Source organism: Uloborus diversus, chromosome 3, assembly GCF_026930045.1.
Source record: "Uloborus diversus isolate 005 chromosome 3, Udiv.v.3.1, whole genome shotgun sequence".
Classification (NCBI taxonomy): Eukaryota; Metazoa; Arthropoda; class Arachnida; order Araneae; family Uloboridae; genus Uloborus; species Uloborus diversus.
Genome location: NC_072733.1, coordinates 138144964 through 138161242, shown reverse-complemented (window position 1 = coordinate 138161242; position 16279 = coordinate 138144964). Strand labels below are relative to the sequence as shown.

Below are 16279 nucleotides of genomic sequence, written 5' to 3'. Positions count from 1 at the left end.
TTTAAAGTTCAACTACTCGACTAGGTAGGTCCAGAAGATATCGGGTATCAATTTCTGGCTACTGAAAGCAGCAACAAGGAGCAAAAAAAGAAAAAGCTTTTTCCTACAGCTTCTCTTCGAAGCAATCGCACCATTACCGACAAGCTGGCCTCATCAAAAACGACTCTGAATAGTTATGCTGCCCCTTATCAGAGAAGAAACATTCTCCTGAGACTTTATCTTTATTCCCAACGTTCCACCATATAACTGTCTGTTATATGGGATGCCGTCTTCATTGGACCTGGGAGGCATACCACTAAATAATGTATAGTGGAATAGACCGTTGAAAAATCGATGTTTCTTTTTTCACGAGTATTAGTAGAAAGCTCCAAATTATTTATTCTTCTCATAAATTTTGGAAAAGCTTTTAGTGAGATTTCGCAGATATACCTTATTTAATGCCAATTAATTTGGAACTTTAATTTTCTAGAAGTTTAAAACAATCACATAATTGTTATATGAGGTCTCGTCTTCATTGAAGTTGTGAGGCATCATACCGTTAAGTAATAAACCGTTGTAATCACGCTATTGACAGATATTAGGAAAGCGTTCCGAATTATTTTTTTCTTCACATTATTTTTTTAAGAAAAGCTTTTAGTTGGATTTAGTAAATGTACATTGTTAGTTCTCGAACAATGGTTTTCTAGAAGTTTCTCACAAAATGATATCTTTATGATTGTCGACTCTTTTTCGGGTAGATCCATGCGCAATTTCTTGAATTCAGAGAATTTCTTCTATGAATAGCTCTATTCTAGGCTCTATGCGCGTCACAGGCATACATTTCATCCAAACTTTCTGCTTTATTATTCGTAGAGAAGAATTGGCCGCTGATTGAGAATGAAACCCAGTGAGTGTAGTTTAGTTTAGAAATTTGAAGGAGAAATTATTTAATTTATCGGAATTTGAAATGAATAAATGTGTATTTCCCTCTCCTGCCGAACTAGTAAAATGGAAAGATTAAAAACTACTCAAGAAGAGCCAAAGTTGCTACTTATTCTTGGAGCAACAGTTAGACGCTTTATTAAGGTAATAAACAGAATAGAACAGCAATATCCCGAAACATATTCTAAGCATGAAAACACAAAATAGTTAATTTTGAATGCACAGATTTCTGTGCTAGAAATGTTACCTTTGAAATTCATGTAATGTATTTCTAAATAAACTAGTACAAAAGTATGAACATTTTTCCTAGCAGAATTAGTTAATTGAAAAAAAAAATCATAAAATCAATGCGTATGGTACACTGTATTACTTATTATACGCATAAGTAAGATATATTTTTGAAAACATTAGGTTAAGTGCTTTAAACCTAACAGTTCCCGTAGCCAACATCTTTAAGTAAAATAAATATTTAAATCATTACCAATTTTCTAAAATTATTTAGAAATAGTTTTTGCTTCCCTATGAAAAAGAAAAACTCATTCTAAATTATTTTAGAAAATTGGTTATGCTTTAAATATTTGTTGTTTTTAAAAATGTCAGCTTTAGGAACTGGTTTTTTGGGAGGTCAGCTCTGGAGAACTTAACCTTAAAATACATGTCCCCGCATTTTGTGTCCTTTTTACTTATTTTATATTTTATACCAATGTTGTCCTATCTTCGTTTAGTTTTGACAGATTGGTTACTTGCTGAACCATAATGTCCCTGCCTGTTCTTTAACTCAACTTTTCCTATTCAAGTTCGCCAAAAGTAGCAAGCTAGTTCCGACAGCATGGTCGGATTCGTTTCTTTTTTAGCTCAAACTTTTGAATATTTCAGTAGCTATAAAATCGCGAAACCAGTCGTGAAGCCCAATTTGTTTCCCCTTCTTGTTATATATGGCCTCATTATTTTGCCCTGTTTCGCACTGTTTACGAGACATCGGTTTTTATTGAACATATTGTCCGATTATCTATGCAGTAATACTGTTTGCTAGGAGCGCTTCACTGAATTTTGCCTCTAGCTGACGTCATAAATTCCAGCACCCATTTCAAACAACATTTTAACGCAGGTATTAGAATTGTTAAACGCTTCAGCACTGTAGGTAACTGAAAGCCGCCCAACACTTGTTATTGATAAAATTCAATGGCTGAATTTCCCATTATGGATGCTTCATTGCATCGAGCTGTAAATTACAAAGCTATTTCTGCCATATTTTATCTGTTACGCTCTCGGCGTTGTGAAGCAGAATGTTAATTTGATGCATATTCGATGCATTAGAAAGTTAAGTTTTGAGCTTATTATGCTTCATAAATGCGTTAGCACTTCATATTTTGATTTCCGAAAACTCAGTCTCATGCTAATGTTTTACTTGTAATCATTAATTTAATATATTTTTAATTGTTTCTAAAAGTGTAGATGGTTTTGATTTTATGGTGAAACCTAAGAGGTATAGACATCTAATATCCTTCTTCAGTTATGTACTGTCACACTTTACATCAATTAAATCTAGGTTAAAAATGCTCTTTTGTTCCAAATTTTTCTTTTTTCTTTTTTGGTTGTAAATCATACGTTACACGTTTCTTTCTTTCTTTCTATGTAAAGTTGAAAGTTTTTGATGTATATTTAATGCATCAGAAAGTTTAGTTTTGGTCTTATTAAATTTCATAAATGCTTTGCCACTCCATATCATCATTATTGAAAACTCTGTTTCGTGCTGTTTTACTTGCAAGCGTGCATTAGTTTAATACCTTTTTAATTGTTTCTAAAAAATAGACTTTTAATTTTCTGGTAAAACGTAACAGAAACAGACATCTAATAATTTTCTTGTTCACTAACTGTGACACTTTGCATCTGGATGTACAAACTATCCTTTGCGCCTAACTCTTCTCCTTTTTTGTTGTGAATCCCTACATGATTTTTCTTTCTCTTTGACCTGAAAGCTCAAAATCTTGACCTATGTTTTGCATTGTTTCTTCAAATCGCGTCTTTCGTCTTAAAACAATTTAAGTCTTCAGCTTGTTATGTTTCATTAATGCGTAGCACTTCATTTCTTGATTTCTGATAGCATAGTTTCTTTCGAATGTTTTACTTCACGATCATTAATTTAATGCCTTTTTAATTGTTTTAAAAACCCAGCTGGTTTAATTTTTTGTATGGAAACCTAAAAGAAATATACATCTAATACCTTTCCTGTGCCACTAACTCACACTTTGCATTGTCTTTAGATAAACAAACTCTCTTTTGGGCCAAACGTTTTTTCTTCTCTTTTTCTTTTTTTTATTTTGGTGAATCCTAATACGTTTTTTTCTTTCTTTCTGATCTTAAAGCTCAAGCTCTTGACCTATATTTTGTATTGTTTCTTCAAGTCGCATCTTTCTTCTTAAAGCGATTACGATGGATATTTCCGAAACACTTTTAGAACAGATGTTAGCAGCTGCTGATAAATTCCTTTTTTATTACATTCGGGTCTCTTTTGTGAGTTAAGGAAACATTTTTTTTTTAATCCGATTTAATACATATATCTTCAAAGATTATTTGTCAGTTTGAGATGAATGAAAGATATAAAATATCGTATTCTGCTGCGATTTTCGAATGTTCTGTATCCTGTGACCAAACTTTTCATTTTCCCTCGTTTCCAAAAATATATTTTTATGAGGAGAAGCATGGACACTGTCCAGTCGTGTCTAGATTAAAATATATAACTTGAATTTAAAGAGAAAAAAAATGTAGTGTACTGGTAAAGAAATTCTTGAAACTGTTGCGCATGGAAAAGTTTTGGGTAGTTTCTTTAAACCAAATGTATAATTGTTCAGCTGTTTTAATTTCTCGTGAGGTTTTTTAAATACCTTTTAAAACTGTTTTAATATCGCAGCATATTCAATGCTCAATTTACTGTGCCTTCTAGGCGAATGAGTTTTTTTTTTTTTTTTGGTTCTTTAGCAAATACTGAAAGAGAAAGGAAGGGGAAGAAAAAAAAGAATCCAAAGAATAATACTTCCAAGGATGATGTAATTATAGTTCCGAAATGCCAAATTATTATTACTTAAAGAATTAATTATTGCATCAGTTTCGAGGGGAAGCAGCATACCAGCATGCTTCTAGTTTTATTCACTATTTTATGACCTTAAAATGTGAGTTGCCAATGTGTATTAAAGTATTTCGAATATAAATATAGTCTGATACTTAAGAAATGGAAGTCTAAAGTTTTAGCATGTTTCATTGAAACATAAAACACTAAAAGTTCACCAGCTAAAATAATGTTTTTCTTTTTCTTTAGGCCTCTGCGTTATTTGTGCGTCGAGCTAAGGCAACGTCAAGATGCAGGTTCGTCGTCGCATCAAGTCATCAATATCTCCTTTGCTTCTTCTGTTCCTTTTTGTTCCACCAACAGTTCTTTCACAACAAGACCTGGAAGATGAAAATTTCGAGGTTTTCGAAGATCAAATGACAGAAAAATTCAACCATCTGACAGTTCACGATTACACTGAAAAAGTGTACATCGGTGCAGTAAATCGCATTTACCAATTATCACGTGATCTCAAAGTGGAGGCTATTGCAGTGATGGGACCCCAAGAGGACAGTCCAAAATGTCCCGTCACCAGAATTTGTCCCAACGAAGCTAAACGGCCAACTGAGTATTATAATAAAGCTCTGGTCATTGATTACCCTCAGAGTCGGTTGATTGCTTGTGGGAGTCTCTTTCAAGGTATTTGTACAGTACACAATCTTAACGATGTAACGAATTTCGTAACTCCAGCTAACGAATCTGTTGTGGCCAATAACTCAACAGCTTCCACAGTGGCCTTCATTGCCCAAGGACCGAAGAGCTTACCTCGCATGCATGTGCTGTACGTAGGAGTGTCATATACAGGAAATGGGCCATACCGTTCTGATGTACCAGCAGTTAGCAGTCGAAGTCTTGATCCGAATAATATGTTTGCCATTGCTCATACCGGTGTGACTACGGGCACAAAAGTCATGGTTAACAGTATGTCTCGAGAAATATATCCTATTACCTATGTTTATGGTTTCAGTTCAAAAGGATTTTCTTATTTTGTGACGGTACAAAAAAAGTTTACGGATCCTCCAAAACCTTTCATATCCAAATTGGTTCGAATATGTCATGAAGACGTTCATTATTATTCATACACTGAAGTTCCATTGGTGTGTCGAGCACCTGATGGTACAGATTATAATTTAGCGCAAGCTGCTTATGTTGGAAGACCGGGATCAGAGCTCGCAGTCTCTTTAGGCATTGCTGCTCAAGATGATGTCTTATTTGCTGTATTTGCTAAATCAAAGGATGAATCGGACATATACAACAAGCCCAGCCCAAATTCTGCACTCTGCGTATATGCTCTCTCGGCTGTTCACAGAAAATTTACGCAGAATATACAGCATTGTTTCAATGGATTTGGAGATAGAGGCTTAGATTTTATCAACCCAAGTCAAAACTGCATGGTTACGGTAAGTGTATTTATTGAATTTTCTAAATTTATTATTTTAAATGATATTTAAATTATATACATATGACTGCTTTGAAATCCGTATATGCTATACGAAATGAGTTTTATCAGGGATTGGGAGGATTGTTTTGTTTTTAACCCTTTTCGACTCGGAATTTTATTTTAGCAGTAGTTCCCCCCCCCCCTCTATTTATTTTACTTTTAGTCATAATAGCCAACAATATGCATAAGATATATCTTACGTCATCTTTTTTTTTTTTTCAAAACATTTTCTTATGTATAAATATGCATATTTGACAGATTGATCCATAGAAGAATGTATTTAAGTAAGTACATCTTTCGTCAATGTGAAAATTTTGTTAGAATGGCAAATTAAAATCAAACGGTCATTTGAAGTCGCTTTTGCCCTTTCGGATCAAAGCAATAAGTAATCTCAGTATTAAAAGTTTAGTGACGTAGCAAATAACCTGATCTAAAAATAGGGCTGAATTCTTCAAAAAAAAAAAAAAAAGCGTTCATGAAATTTTCCAGTAATATGTTCAAACAAATTTTTCCATCTAGGCATGATTCGTAATTTCAATGAAATGCGAAATTATAAGAATATGCGAATAAAACTAATTATTCCGTTTCGAAAAGGTCACTTTTCCTGCAGACCATTGCAAATGTGTTTTTATTCAATTTCATGAAGATAAAGTAAAAAACGCATCCATTTTTTTTTACCCTTTCTTCTTCTTGTAGTCGTGGATTTTGTAAAAAAAAATATTTTTATTGCTTGGATATGAATTTTTTTCGAAAACGCTTCAACCACTCTGCAATGCTTTCCAATTCACTGAATTTAAAAAAAAAAAAAAAAAAAAATCCCGCACGTTTACATATATCTAGATTCTTGGGGTAAAATTTAATTGATCGACATTGAAGCCTTAAACTTCATGTAATCTTTTTTACCCGAGGTAAGCGGTTTATAAAAGAAAATAAATCTCCAGCAAAATAATAACATTGCAATATGTTTTGAGAAGTACCAGGTAAAATTTTGCTGAATATCAAAATGTTTATTCACTTATGACAAAGCTTTACTAAAAACTGAGCTATACATTTATTTTTTTTATTTTTGTCTTCAAAATGTGTTTACTAGCCGCCAAATCGCAGTTTGCGCCAGAAAAGGTTTATAAATGGTGTAGTCTACCAGGAAAGTTTTTCCCCCTCTTTCCTGATTTTTATTTAATCAATTGGTTACTATTGAGACGAGAAAAAATGGCTTTTGCCAGATGGACTTCGAAAAAATTTATTTTCCCTAAACCACCTTTGAATCGCTCTGAGTTTCACCTCGTTTTAAAATACGCAGTATAAAAATATTTTCTACCGAATTCATTGCATTATTAAATCATGCCGGAAGAAAACTGGAATGCTTACCGAAAATTTCCTTTTTTCAACAGTTTTTGAAAAGTTCTGCAAAAGATTATTGTGATCGTTAGCTTTTGGAAGAAGTATGCGCTGTTAAAGTTTGGGAGAGAGTTTTTTAATAGCTAACTAAAGATGAGCAAAATAAATGTCATGTGATGATAAAGCAGGAAGATAGTTTTTAGGAATGATACCGTGCGTTATAAATAAATACAGGTATATTATAGAACTCAATTATGTAAGGAAAATACGTTGGTGTTGTATTATTAGTTTAGCATGTTATATTTTGCACAAAACTCGTAGCATCTATACTGTTAAAATCCAACGGTATCTTATTTGTATCTATGTCTGTAGTATAGTCACTTCTCATTCTCTATTTCGTAGATCTCTTTGATATATGATACATCAAAGCAGTCACGTGACAGTGGTGGCGTCAGCAGCATGTGAGGTGCCTTAGGTTTCTAGTTCCTGAATTTTGCTGTTACAGGATGCACAATATCTTTTGGTATTCAGAAATTTTTAATTAAACGAAAAAAAAAACTGAAAACTACCTTGTGCTTCTTTTTATTAAAACTAATTGTCCAATTTGAAATATTCAAATGAGAAATAATTAAAAACTTATCGCAGTTATAATTTTCTGAGTTCAGAAACCTAGCCAGTAATAATAAGAGCTCAAGCTCATGTTTTGAATGTGTCGATCTGTCTCTCTCCCACTTAATCAATGGATACTCTGCCGTTCAAAAAACAAAGTACAAGGTTTCAAAATAGAAAGGGAAAAAAAAAACGTGTTTTCGCACTGTGAAAGGTTTTTACCTGATGGTTTAGATAAAGACCGCATTTTGATCACAAAAGAAAATTTTAATTTTGAATACTCGAAAGATAAATCTAATTTATAACTTTTATTTCGTCGGTATTGCCATTGAATAAAAACTCGAAATAGAACAATAGAAATTGACAGAGAATATAAAAAAAATAGAATTTATTTAGCATTAGTTCGAAAGAAATGAGCGAGAGAAAAAAAATCCCTTCAAAAATGAATTCTTATACATTCGATGTAGTGACGAGGTTAAAAGAATTTAGGCGGTCTTCATTAAAGAGCTGAGTATACAGAAGAAAGTCGGATTTATTAAGAACGTGCGGAAGTTAATATTTCCGAATAAATGTTTGCATTTCATTCAACATCTTTTGCTTATCTTGTAACCTAATTATCTTGTTAATGTAATTTTCTTGTTTCCACCTAATTTCTCGGACGTCTGATTATAATTAATTTTGGGAGCCATTCAGGCTCCGAATTACGAGGAAATATTTAAAGGCATTATAACAAACGTTCTTTGGAAATTTCATAGGTGATAGAATTCCTTTCGGGGAATAAAAATTTAATTTCGATTCAATGTGGCATTTCTAAGTTTTGAATGACTTCGAACTGTTTTTTTTTTTCGTTTCCTTAAATGTTCGGAATAGGCGGCTCTATTCAGTTTACTATTTTTATGCTAAAATGCTGGCAATAATTACTTTCCTTTAAATACTGTGTATTCACCGCTCTGAGTTCATTATAAATGTACGGCATGGGGGGGGGGCAATAGATTTTCCATTCATTTAAATTAAAGTCATTAATTCATTATAACTTTTGTGATAGTAAGCATGCGTTTTTATTTCAAGCTTTTGAAACGTTTTAAAAAATGCCGTACGAATGTTTCATTTCGTTTGTGGTTAACCTCATTTTGAAGAGTAATATAAAATGTTTCTTTGTTAGCCAATGGCTTTCTTTTTACTACGTCCTTGCATCAATATTTTTTTATTTAGTGTTTATCACCAAGTACCCCCTCTATCAGCTTCGAAAACTTAACAATCATACTATACACATTTTACGAATTGGGAAGTGAACTTCTATCCTTGTCCTTTTCCCTTTTGACCATTAAGTCTTATATTCAAATGCTTCATCATATAATATTATAACGAAATGCCTTTGGTTCAAAGAAACCACGTGTATATTAGATTTTTCAATTTCAAAAATTACATCTGTACCCATCAGATATTTTGTAAATATCATTATTATGTAAGCAAGGTCTCTGTTTTCATTGTTGGTCAAAATAGATTCCTATAACATTTTCCCGAACTTTATCACGGAGATTAAACAAGAGTTTTAAGAGTAAGATCATTATGGGAGTGTAAAATATTAGCAAAGTCTTCTCGTAGATCTTATTTTTTAAAAAACTTTCCAGAATTTTGAAGATAGCTTTCACATTTAGTTAATGGTCCGACTCCTATTTCTTTTCCCTACAAGACTTACATTTGCTGTCTTGGTTCTTATTTTCATCTAATAGACCCGAACGCGATTTTAATTTTTTGGTCTGTTTTGCATAAAATGGTTTTTGTCAGTAATATAGTTCTTCGTTTTTCCGTTTTTCAACTTGAAAATTTGTTTTGCTGAAATCTTTTTCAGTGCACTGTAAACGTTAAACAAGCAGTAACTTATTATTGCTTCTAGATTCTATCACAGAACCAACATTTCAATTATAGTGATTGGTGTGATTTTTTTTTTTTCAAAATGTATTTTATGAATAAATACAGTGGTACCTCCTTATATCGAAGTAGCAAATTGCCGGAAAAAATTCGATATATAGAAATTTCGATATATAGAAACGATCTTATTTTATCATAAAAATCTCCTAAAACATTAAAATTAAAGCTAATTTTCGTGCATGAAACCCAGTTTCTAATTTATACGAGCATCGGATTAAACGAAAGTTAATAACTGAAAAATTAACAGAAATTACATTTTTGTGCCTTCATACATCTTCATTTTTCAGCAGTTCAACTTGATTCGCAACATGAGGGGATTTTCGTTTTGACAATGTAATCGGGAGAAAAGTAAAAAAATCAATCTACTTAACTTGAATGATTTTTACTGAAGCTAAAAAAAATAGGAATGATAATCAACAGACAAAAAGGATAACTTGAAACTGATTTTACATTGTTACTGGTTACAACTAAGATTTGAAATAAACTTGAGGGAATTTAAAATCTCTAGAACGGAACAACAACCTGTCTACACACCCCTCAAACCCAGATTTCTTATGATTTTCTTAGCAACCTTTAGTAAACATAATTTTCTCCCCTAACCTTCATTTTTCATGAGACAAACAGTCTAGAATGGAAAAAAAAAATCTACGAATGTCACGAAATTTTTTTCGATATATAGAGATTTTTTCGATATATAGAAACAATTTTTCTATGAAATGAACATTGAAATTTGCTAGGATTTCGATATATAGAAAATTTTGATATGTTGAAGTTCGATATATGGAGGCTCGACTGTATATCTTTTACGAAAAAGAACATTTTACTGAAATGTTGGCGCTTTGAATAAGCAATCACTTAGGGAACTCCTGTCTAAGTTCCGTTGAACTCAAGGATTCCAGGTTGAAGAGCTCTGGTTTAGGCTAGTATATCTATTTCATTCATATTTAAGAGCATCCAGTGTTTTATTCTTTAAAAAAAAAAAAAAAAATAACGGCTGATAGGGAATGAAATTCAAAGTGTTCAGTTTGGTGCAGAAATTTGAAAGAGAAATTATTTTATTTGTTTATTTCTTTCAAACTCCTGTATTTTTCTCTCTTTCTATCGAACTGGTAAAATGGAAAGAGGAAGAACTGCTCAAGAAGAGCCGAAGTTACTTGTCCTCAGAGCTTTTTGAGGCACTATCGAGGATTTACCTAATCCGACTCTTTTGTAGAGCTATGAACAGTTCCACTCTTTTTGAAATGCCTCACACAAAGAAAGTAGTAGTTTCGAAGGATTTGTGTACCTTCTTTTTTTTTTTTGCCGAGTTCTTGACTTTTATTAGCTTGAAACATTTACTTTCAATTTTCGCCCATTCGCTCTAAATGTCTTTCTTTCAGAATTACGACAAAATTGAAAGTTTTTGGAGTTCATATGATCCTAAATTTCTTTCAAATTGTTTCACAACAGTTTTTAATGTTGTCTGTACCGTAAAATCACACTCGCAATACTTAAAACCATTTTGTTTACACAAGTTTTTTTAAGAAAATGAATATTTTGTATTATGATCTATAATAGTTGCCTTTTGCTTATGTTCAAATACATAAAAATTAAAATCCATAGTGTAAAGTTCCTAGGATAAGGTGCAAATATATAGATAAAAATGCCTCATCTTTGCAAATGGATTGAGCAATTAGTACAATAACCGGTGTATTCGTTAATTTTTCAGTGCCAGAACACAAGTAAAAAATAACATTAGTCCTGATCGGGAGTTGGTTAATTTCTTTCTAGAACCCTTGGTTTTAAATGATATTGCTAATCCTAGCTCAATAATATTTATACATGTAAGGATTCTTTTTGTCTCCCACCCCTCCACATCCAGGAGAAATCTGGTTGCGCCACTGAGTCTTCTTGTCAACGACAGTGGATTTGGTTTCAGTTTCTGGCGGTCAGACCAATAAACTTTCTTCAGCTAGTTCTTGGGTACTAAACTGTTGAACAAAACGATGTTTTTAGCAGAAGATGAGGACATGTATAGCAAAAATACAATCAATCATTAGTGTCAAAATGAAACAGTGTAAAATTAAACTAAAACATATTTTATGTGAAAAAGAAATATTTTCTGAGAAAACACTGTCCTGCCATAACGGTGTCCCAGTGCGTTTTTCTTAAAACGAAACATATAGCAATTTTGAGGAACTACACGTAATACTAACAAAAATCACATTTTTTTACAGCTTGTTTGTTAAATAAAAGAGCAGAAAAGAATTAGTATTACAAAAAGAATAATTGACGTAATATTACCTTTTTTGATGGGAAATTTTTTTGAGTACATTTGGTGTTAATTTTAAATAAGAATGATATTCGTGCTAGGGTTTCATACTTTTCATATTCTTACAATGAACGTTGCCTTAAGAACTTGAATTTGTAACTGCGCAAATTCACAGCTCAAACAAAAATCCATTTTCCCCCGATGCATTAGGAAGCGTCAAATACATTCCGTAATTACGCGAAAGTTTTCATGAATTTGTATGAAAATGCCTAAAAATTCCTTCCGACGACTTTCGGTTGAAGCATTCTTAGTGCTCCATTCTGTCACTTCCGAAAACTGAACATTTCAACTGGTGCCAATTCACTTCTGTTATATACAAAGGCATGGCATGAAAAAAAAATCGGAGGGGATAGGGATTAGTTTTAGTCCTTTTCTATGATCAAAGTAGGAAAAATTCTGGGTTTCAGAGAGATACATGTCCCCAAATCCCTTGTGGGAAAAAATGTGCAAATTCAACGTAGATCCGGTGGTTCAGTGATAGGTTCAAATTATCACGACTCGAAGTGAACTTAGCATCTTTATTGAAGACTATGTACATTATTTACATTGATGATTAAAACCAAATCATTTATTCTAAACAGCGAAATACTCGCTTCCACGGAGCTTGCGCTTCGTGTTTCGAGTTCTATCCATCTCTTCCACCGTCAGAATTGCCACTAAATTTTTCCATAATCAACTTACTTAATTCAATAAGCGCTTGCAGCGCTCTCTATTGGAATAATGGTTGGGAAGAAGCATAGAGCTTAGGTTTCTCTACACACTCCCCACCTAAACTCCTCGAGTTTACATTTTCTTTGTAATCAAAATATATTGAAATATAACAATAACAATTTTACACAACAAAAATAAGTATAGCAATATAAAAAAGTATTTAGAGAAACAAATAATACCATATTCAAATTATTATGCTTTTCAATAAGTAATGAATATCAAAATGAAACATAATTAGACAAATTCAAAAATCAAAATAAAGAAATTAAAAGTTCTAAACTATCAAATTGTTTGACTAATATATGAGAAAAGTATAAAATGAAAATTCCAAAAGTTTTTTTTTTTTTTTTTCACGGTCCATTGATCATTTCCAAAGGATACACTAGTTGTATCGGCCTCCTGTATTGTCCGTCCTTTGTCTTAACTGTGCAGGCACGAACAAGTCCATCACGTCCTTTAAAGAGTTCTGTAATAATACCTAAAGGCCACAAGAACTTATTTTTGTTACTTCCTTCGAGAAGTACCACGTCCCCTATCTTGAGAGATTTTCCTTCTTTACTGCAATCCAAGCGATGTCCAGTTCTTAAATCTAGAAGATATTGGGTTTTCCATTTCAGCCAAATGTTCTTTAACAGTTTTGTCTGATACTCCTTTCTTCTTCTCAATTGGTCAGGAGAAGTTTTGGCGATGAGATCAGAGAAGTGAACTGGATAGCTGTGGTCATTCTTTGCATAATTTAAAAAATGTAAGGGAGTTAATGCTTCAGGTTCATCTATCTCGTTGTAGGTGTAAGATAGTGGGCGCGAGTTCAAAACTGTTTCCACTTCTGTTAGAAGCGTTGTCATTTCCTCGAACGTCAGAAGGGCTCTTCCTATTACTTTTCGCAAACATTCCTTAACCGATTTAACAAGGCGTTCATAGAATCCTCCCCACCATGCGGCTCTTTCGATGATGTATTTCCATTGTATTCTTTCCTTAGCTATGAAATTTTTGAATGTATCATCTTCCAATATTTTAGAAAACTTTCTCATTTCTTCTTCAGCTTTCTTAAACGTCTTAGCATTATCGGAATAAATGATTTTGTAATTCCCTCTTCTACTTAAGAATCTTCTGAATGCAAGTAAAAAGGCTTGTGTCGACATGTTTGACACAAGTTCAAGATGTACGGCACGAGTTACTGCGCAGGTAAACAAAACAATATACGACTTTTGCATATTTTTGTAGTTCTTTACATATACAGGTCCCGCAAAATCAATTCCGCAAATGGAAAATGGTGGTGACTCTTGGATTCTATCTTTCGGTAAAGGCGCTGTCATTTGATCTGCTGGTTTGGTTAAATATTTCTGGCAAATCAAGCATTTTTTGATGATCTTTTTAATTAACTGGCGCCCCTTCGGGATCCAGAAGCGAGATCTAATTTTGGCTAGAGTAGCAGATGTACCTCCGTGCATTATTTTTTCATGCTCTTTAAGTACTATCAGTCTTGTTAGCGCGGAGTTTGTAGGCAAGATGACTGGATGTTTATTAACCAAAGAAAACTCTGAGAACTCCAATCTTCCTCCTAATCTCATGACTTGCTTTTCATCGATGTAGGGGGGCGAAATTGTACAACGGGGAATTCTTCTCAACCGAATTACCCTCATTTAAAGATTTAAATTCTTCTCCAAAGTGTCTCTTCTGTTCACATCGTATCAATAAATTTTCTGCTTCTTGTAGCTCTTCTGTAATTAGAGCTCCTTGTATGTTACTAGATTTTCTCAATTTCGCGATAAAGCGTTTTGTCCATGCTGTAACCCTCAACAACTTTTCTAAGTCACTATATTTGGACAAATCAACTGGGTCTTCTCTATTTTCGACTATACATTCAAGTTCATGTGTCTCCAGGGATTTTTTTTCTATATTCTAGCTGAGATTCTTCTACTATTTTCTCATGGATCAATTTTGGCCAATGGTCAGGCGAAAGTCTCAACCAAGGTGGACCTTGTGTCCAAAGGGGTTCATTAATCAACTTTGAGATCTTTGCTCCTCGGCTGACCAAGTCCGCTGGATTATCACAACTTCTGCAATGTCCCCAATTATTTGGTGACGTCAACTTCTGAATATCCTGAACACGATTCTTAACAAAGGGTTTAAATGCATCGGGCTGTTTCTTGATCCAAAAATACGTTATGCTTGAATCGGTCCAAAAATAACAAGGAATATTTAAATTCAAAATTCTAACTATATTATTTCCCAATTTGGCAGATAGTAATGCCCCCATTAGTTCTAATCTGGGTAAGGTGAGTATTTTCAATGGCGCTACCCTATTTTTGGAAGCAATGAACGTCGTTCGAATTTCTTTATCATTCGTCTTGAAACGTAAGTACGCAACTGTACCATATGCCACAGTGCTGGCGTCTGAGAAGCAATGTAATTCGAGATTTCTAATGTCTGAGCACAAACTTTCAAAAAAATAATGTCGAGGGATTTTGAATTTACTTATTTGATGCAACTCTTCGCACCATTTTCTCCATAGGGAGATCAAATCTTCGGGAAGTGGATCGTCCCAATCTATATGTGATGCCCAAATCTTTTGAATTAAGAGTTTGATTCTTACAGTGAAGGGTCCCAAAATTCCTATTGGGTCGAAAATTCGTCCTAACACTTGTAGAATAAACCTTTTTGTCTCAATTGGCTTCGATAAAAATGACAATAGGCTTCGAATATCAAAATACAGTAAATCCCTCGAATTATCCCACGCCATGCCCAGAACTTTTAAGGCGGTGTTTTCAACATCAGAAATTTAAAAATTTGCATTTGAAATTATGCCTTCTTTTTCCCAAAGTTCATGTAATTCTCTCGAATTAGTATGCCATTTGTGCAGTTGCATGCTCGCTTCCTTGAATATCTGGATTGTTTCCAAAGAAGTAGTCAAGGCTTCTCTGACTGTGTCTCGACTTAAAATTACATCATCTACATAAACACTATTTTCTAAAATACTAACTGTTTCAGGGTAGAGTTGTTTATACTTTTTAAAGTGATGTTTGAGAGTTGCTGATAGTAAAAATGATGAGCTATTCAGTCCGAAAAGAATTGTTGAAAAACGATAAACAAGAGGCGGGATATTGTCATTGGTGGGGGAGTCAGTGAAGAAAAACCTGGTTACGTCTCGATCTTCTTTATCTAAGAGAATCTGTAAGAACGCTTGCTTTATATCTGCAGTAAATGCTACTGGATAATATCTAAATCTTAACAGAATTTCGAATATCTCCGGATACAAATTTGGGCCAACGTGGAGACAGTCATTTAAAGATGCGGAGTTTGAGTCATGTGATGACGCATCAAAAACAATTCGCAATTTGCTTGTGGTTCTATCTTCACGTATTACTTCCCTATGAGGCAAATAAAACACGATATTTTCTCTATCCGTTTCGTCTGTGACCGGCTCAATTATATTCTGTTTCAAGTAATCTTGTATTATGTTTTGGTATTCAGAAAATAGTTGCGGATTTTTTTTGAATCGATTTCTAAGTCGGTTGAACCTTTGTTCCGTGATTTCTCTATTATCATCCAATCTTGATGTGTCACTTTTCCATGGTAATTTAACTTTATACCGACAATCTTCGTATACTACATCAGATTCGAACTGTTTGAGGATTTCATTTTCGGTTGAATTATAATTTTGATTTTCGCATATGAGTCCGGAATTTTCCAAATCCCAAAATTTTTCTATTTGTTTCGAGATTAAATCTTCCTCTACTATCACATTAAATGATAAAGTAAAGTTATCTTCTCCTTCTCGTCCTTGTAGGCTCCAGCCAAAAATAGTTTCTACAGCGACAAGATTTTTGTTCAAACGTTTAATGTGACCCGTTACTATATTGTAGTAATAATCTGCTCCGATTAAAATGCCAACAGGTTGTTGACTGTC

General features: G+C 33.4%; 1 protein-coding gene across 1 annotated transcript in view; it reads left to right on the top strand.

Annotated features, from left to right (window-relative positions):
- The window catches only part of LOC129218625 (plexin-A2-like), a 536492-nt gene that overhangs the window by 197989 nt on the left and 322224 nt on the right, over window positions 1-16279 (top strand). Inside the window, 1 exon segment of the mRNA XM_054852946.1 lies at window positions 4238-5427. Coding sequence (XP_054708921.1) covers window positions 4279-5427 — 1149 coding nt within the window. The 5' untranslated portion in view covers window positions 4238-4278.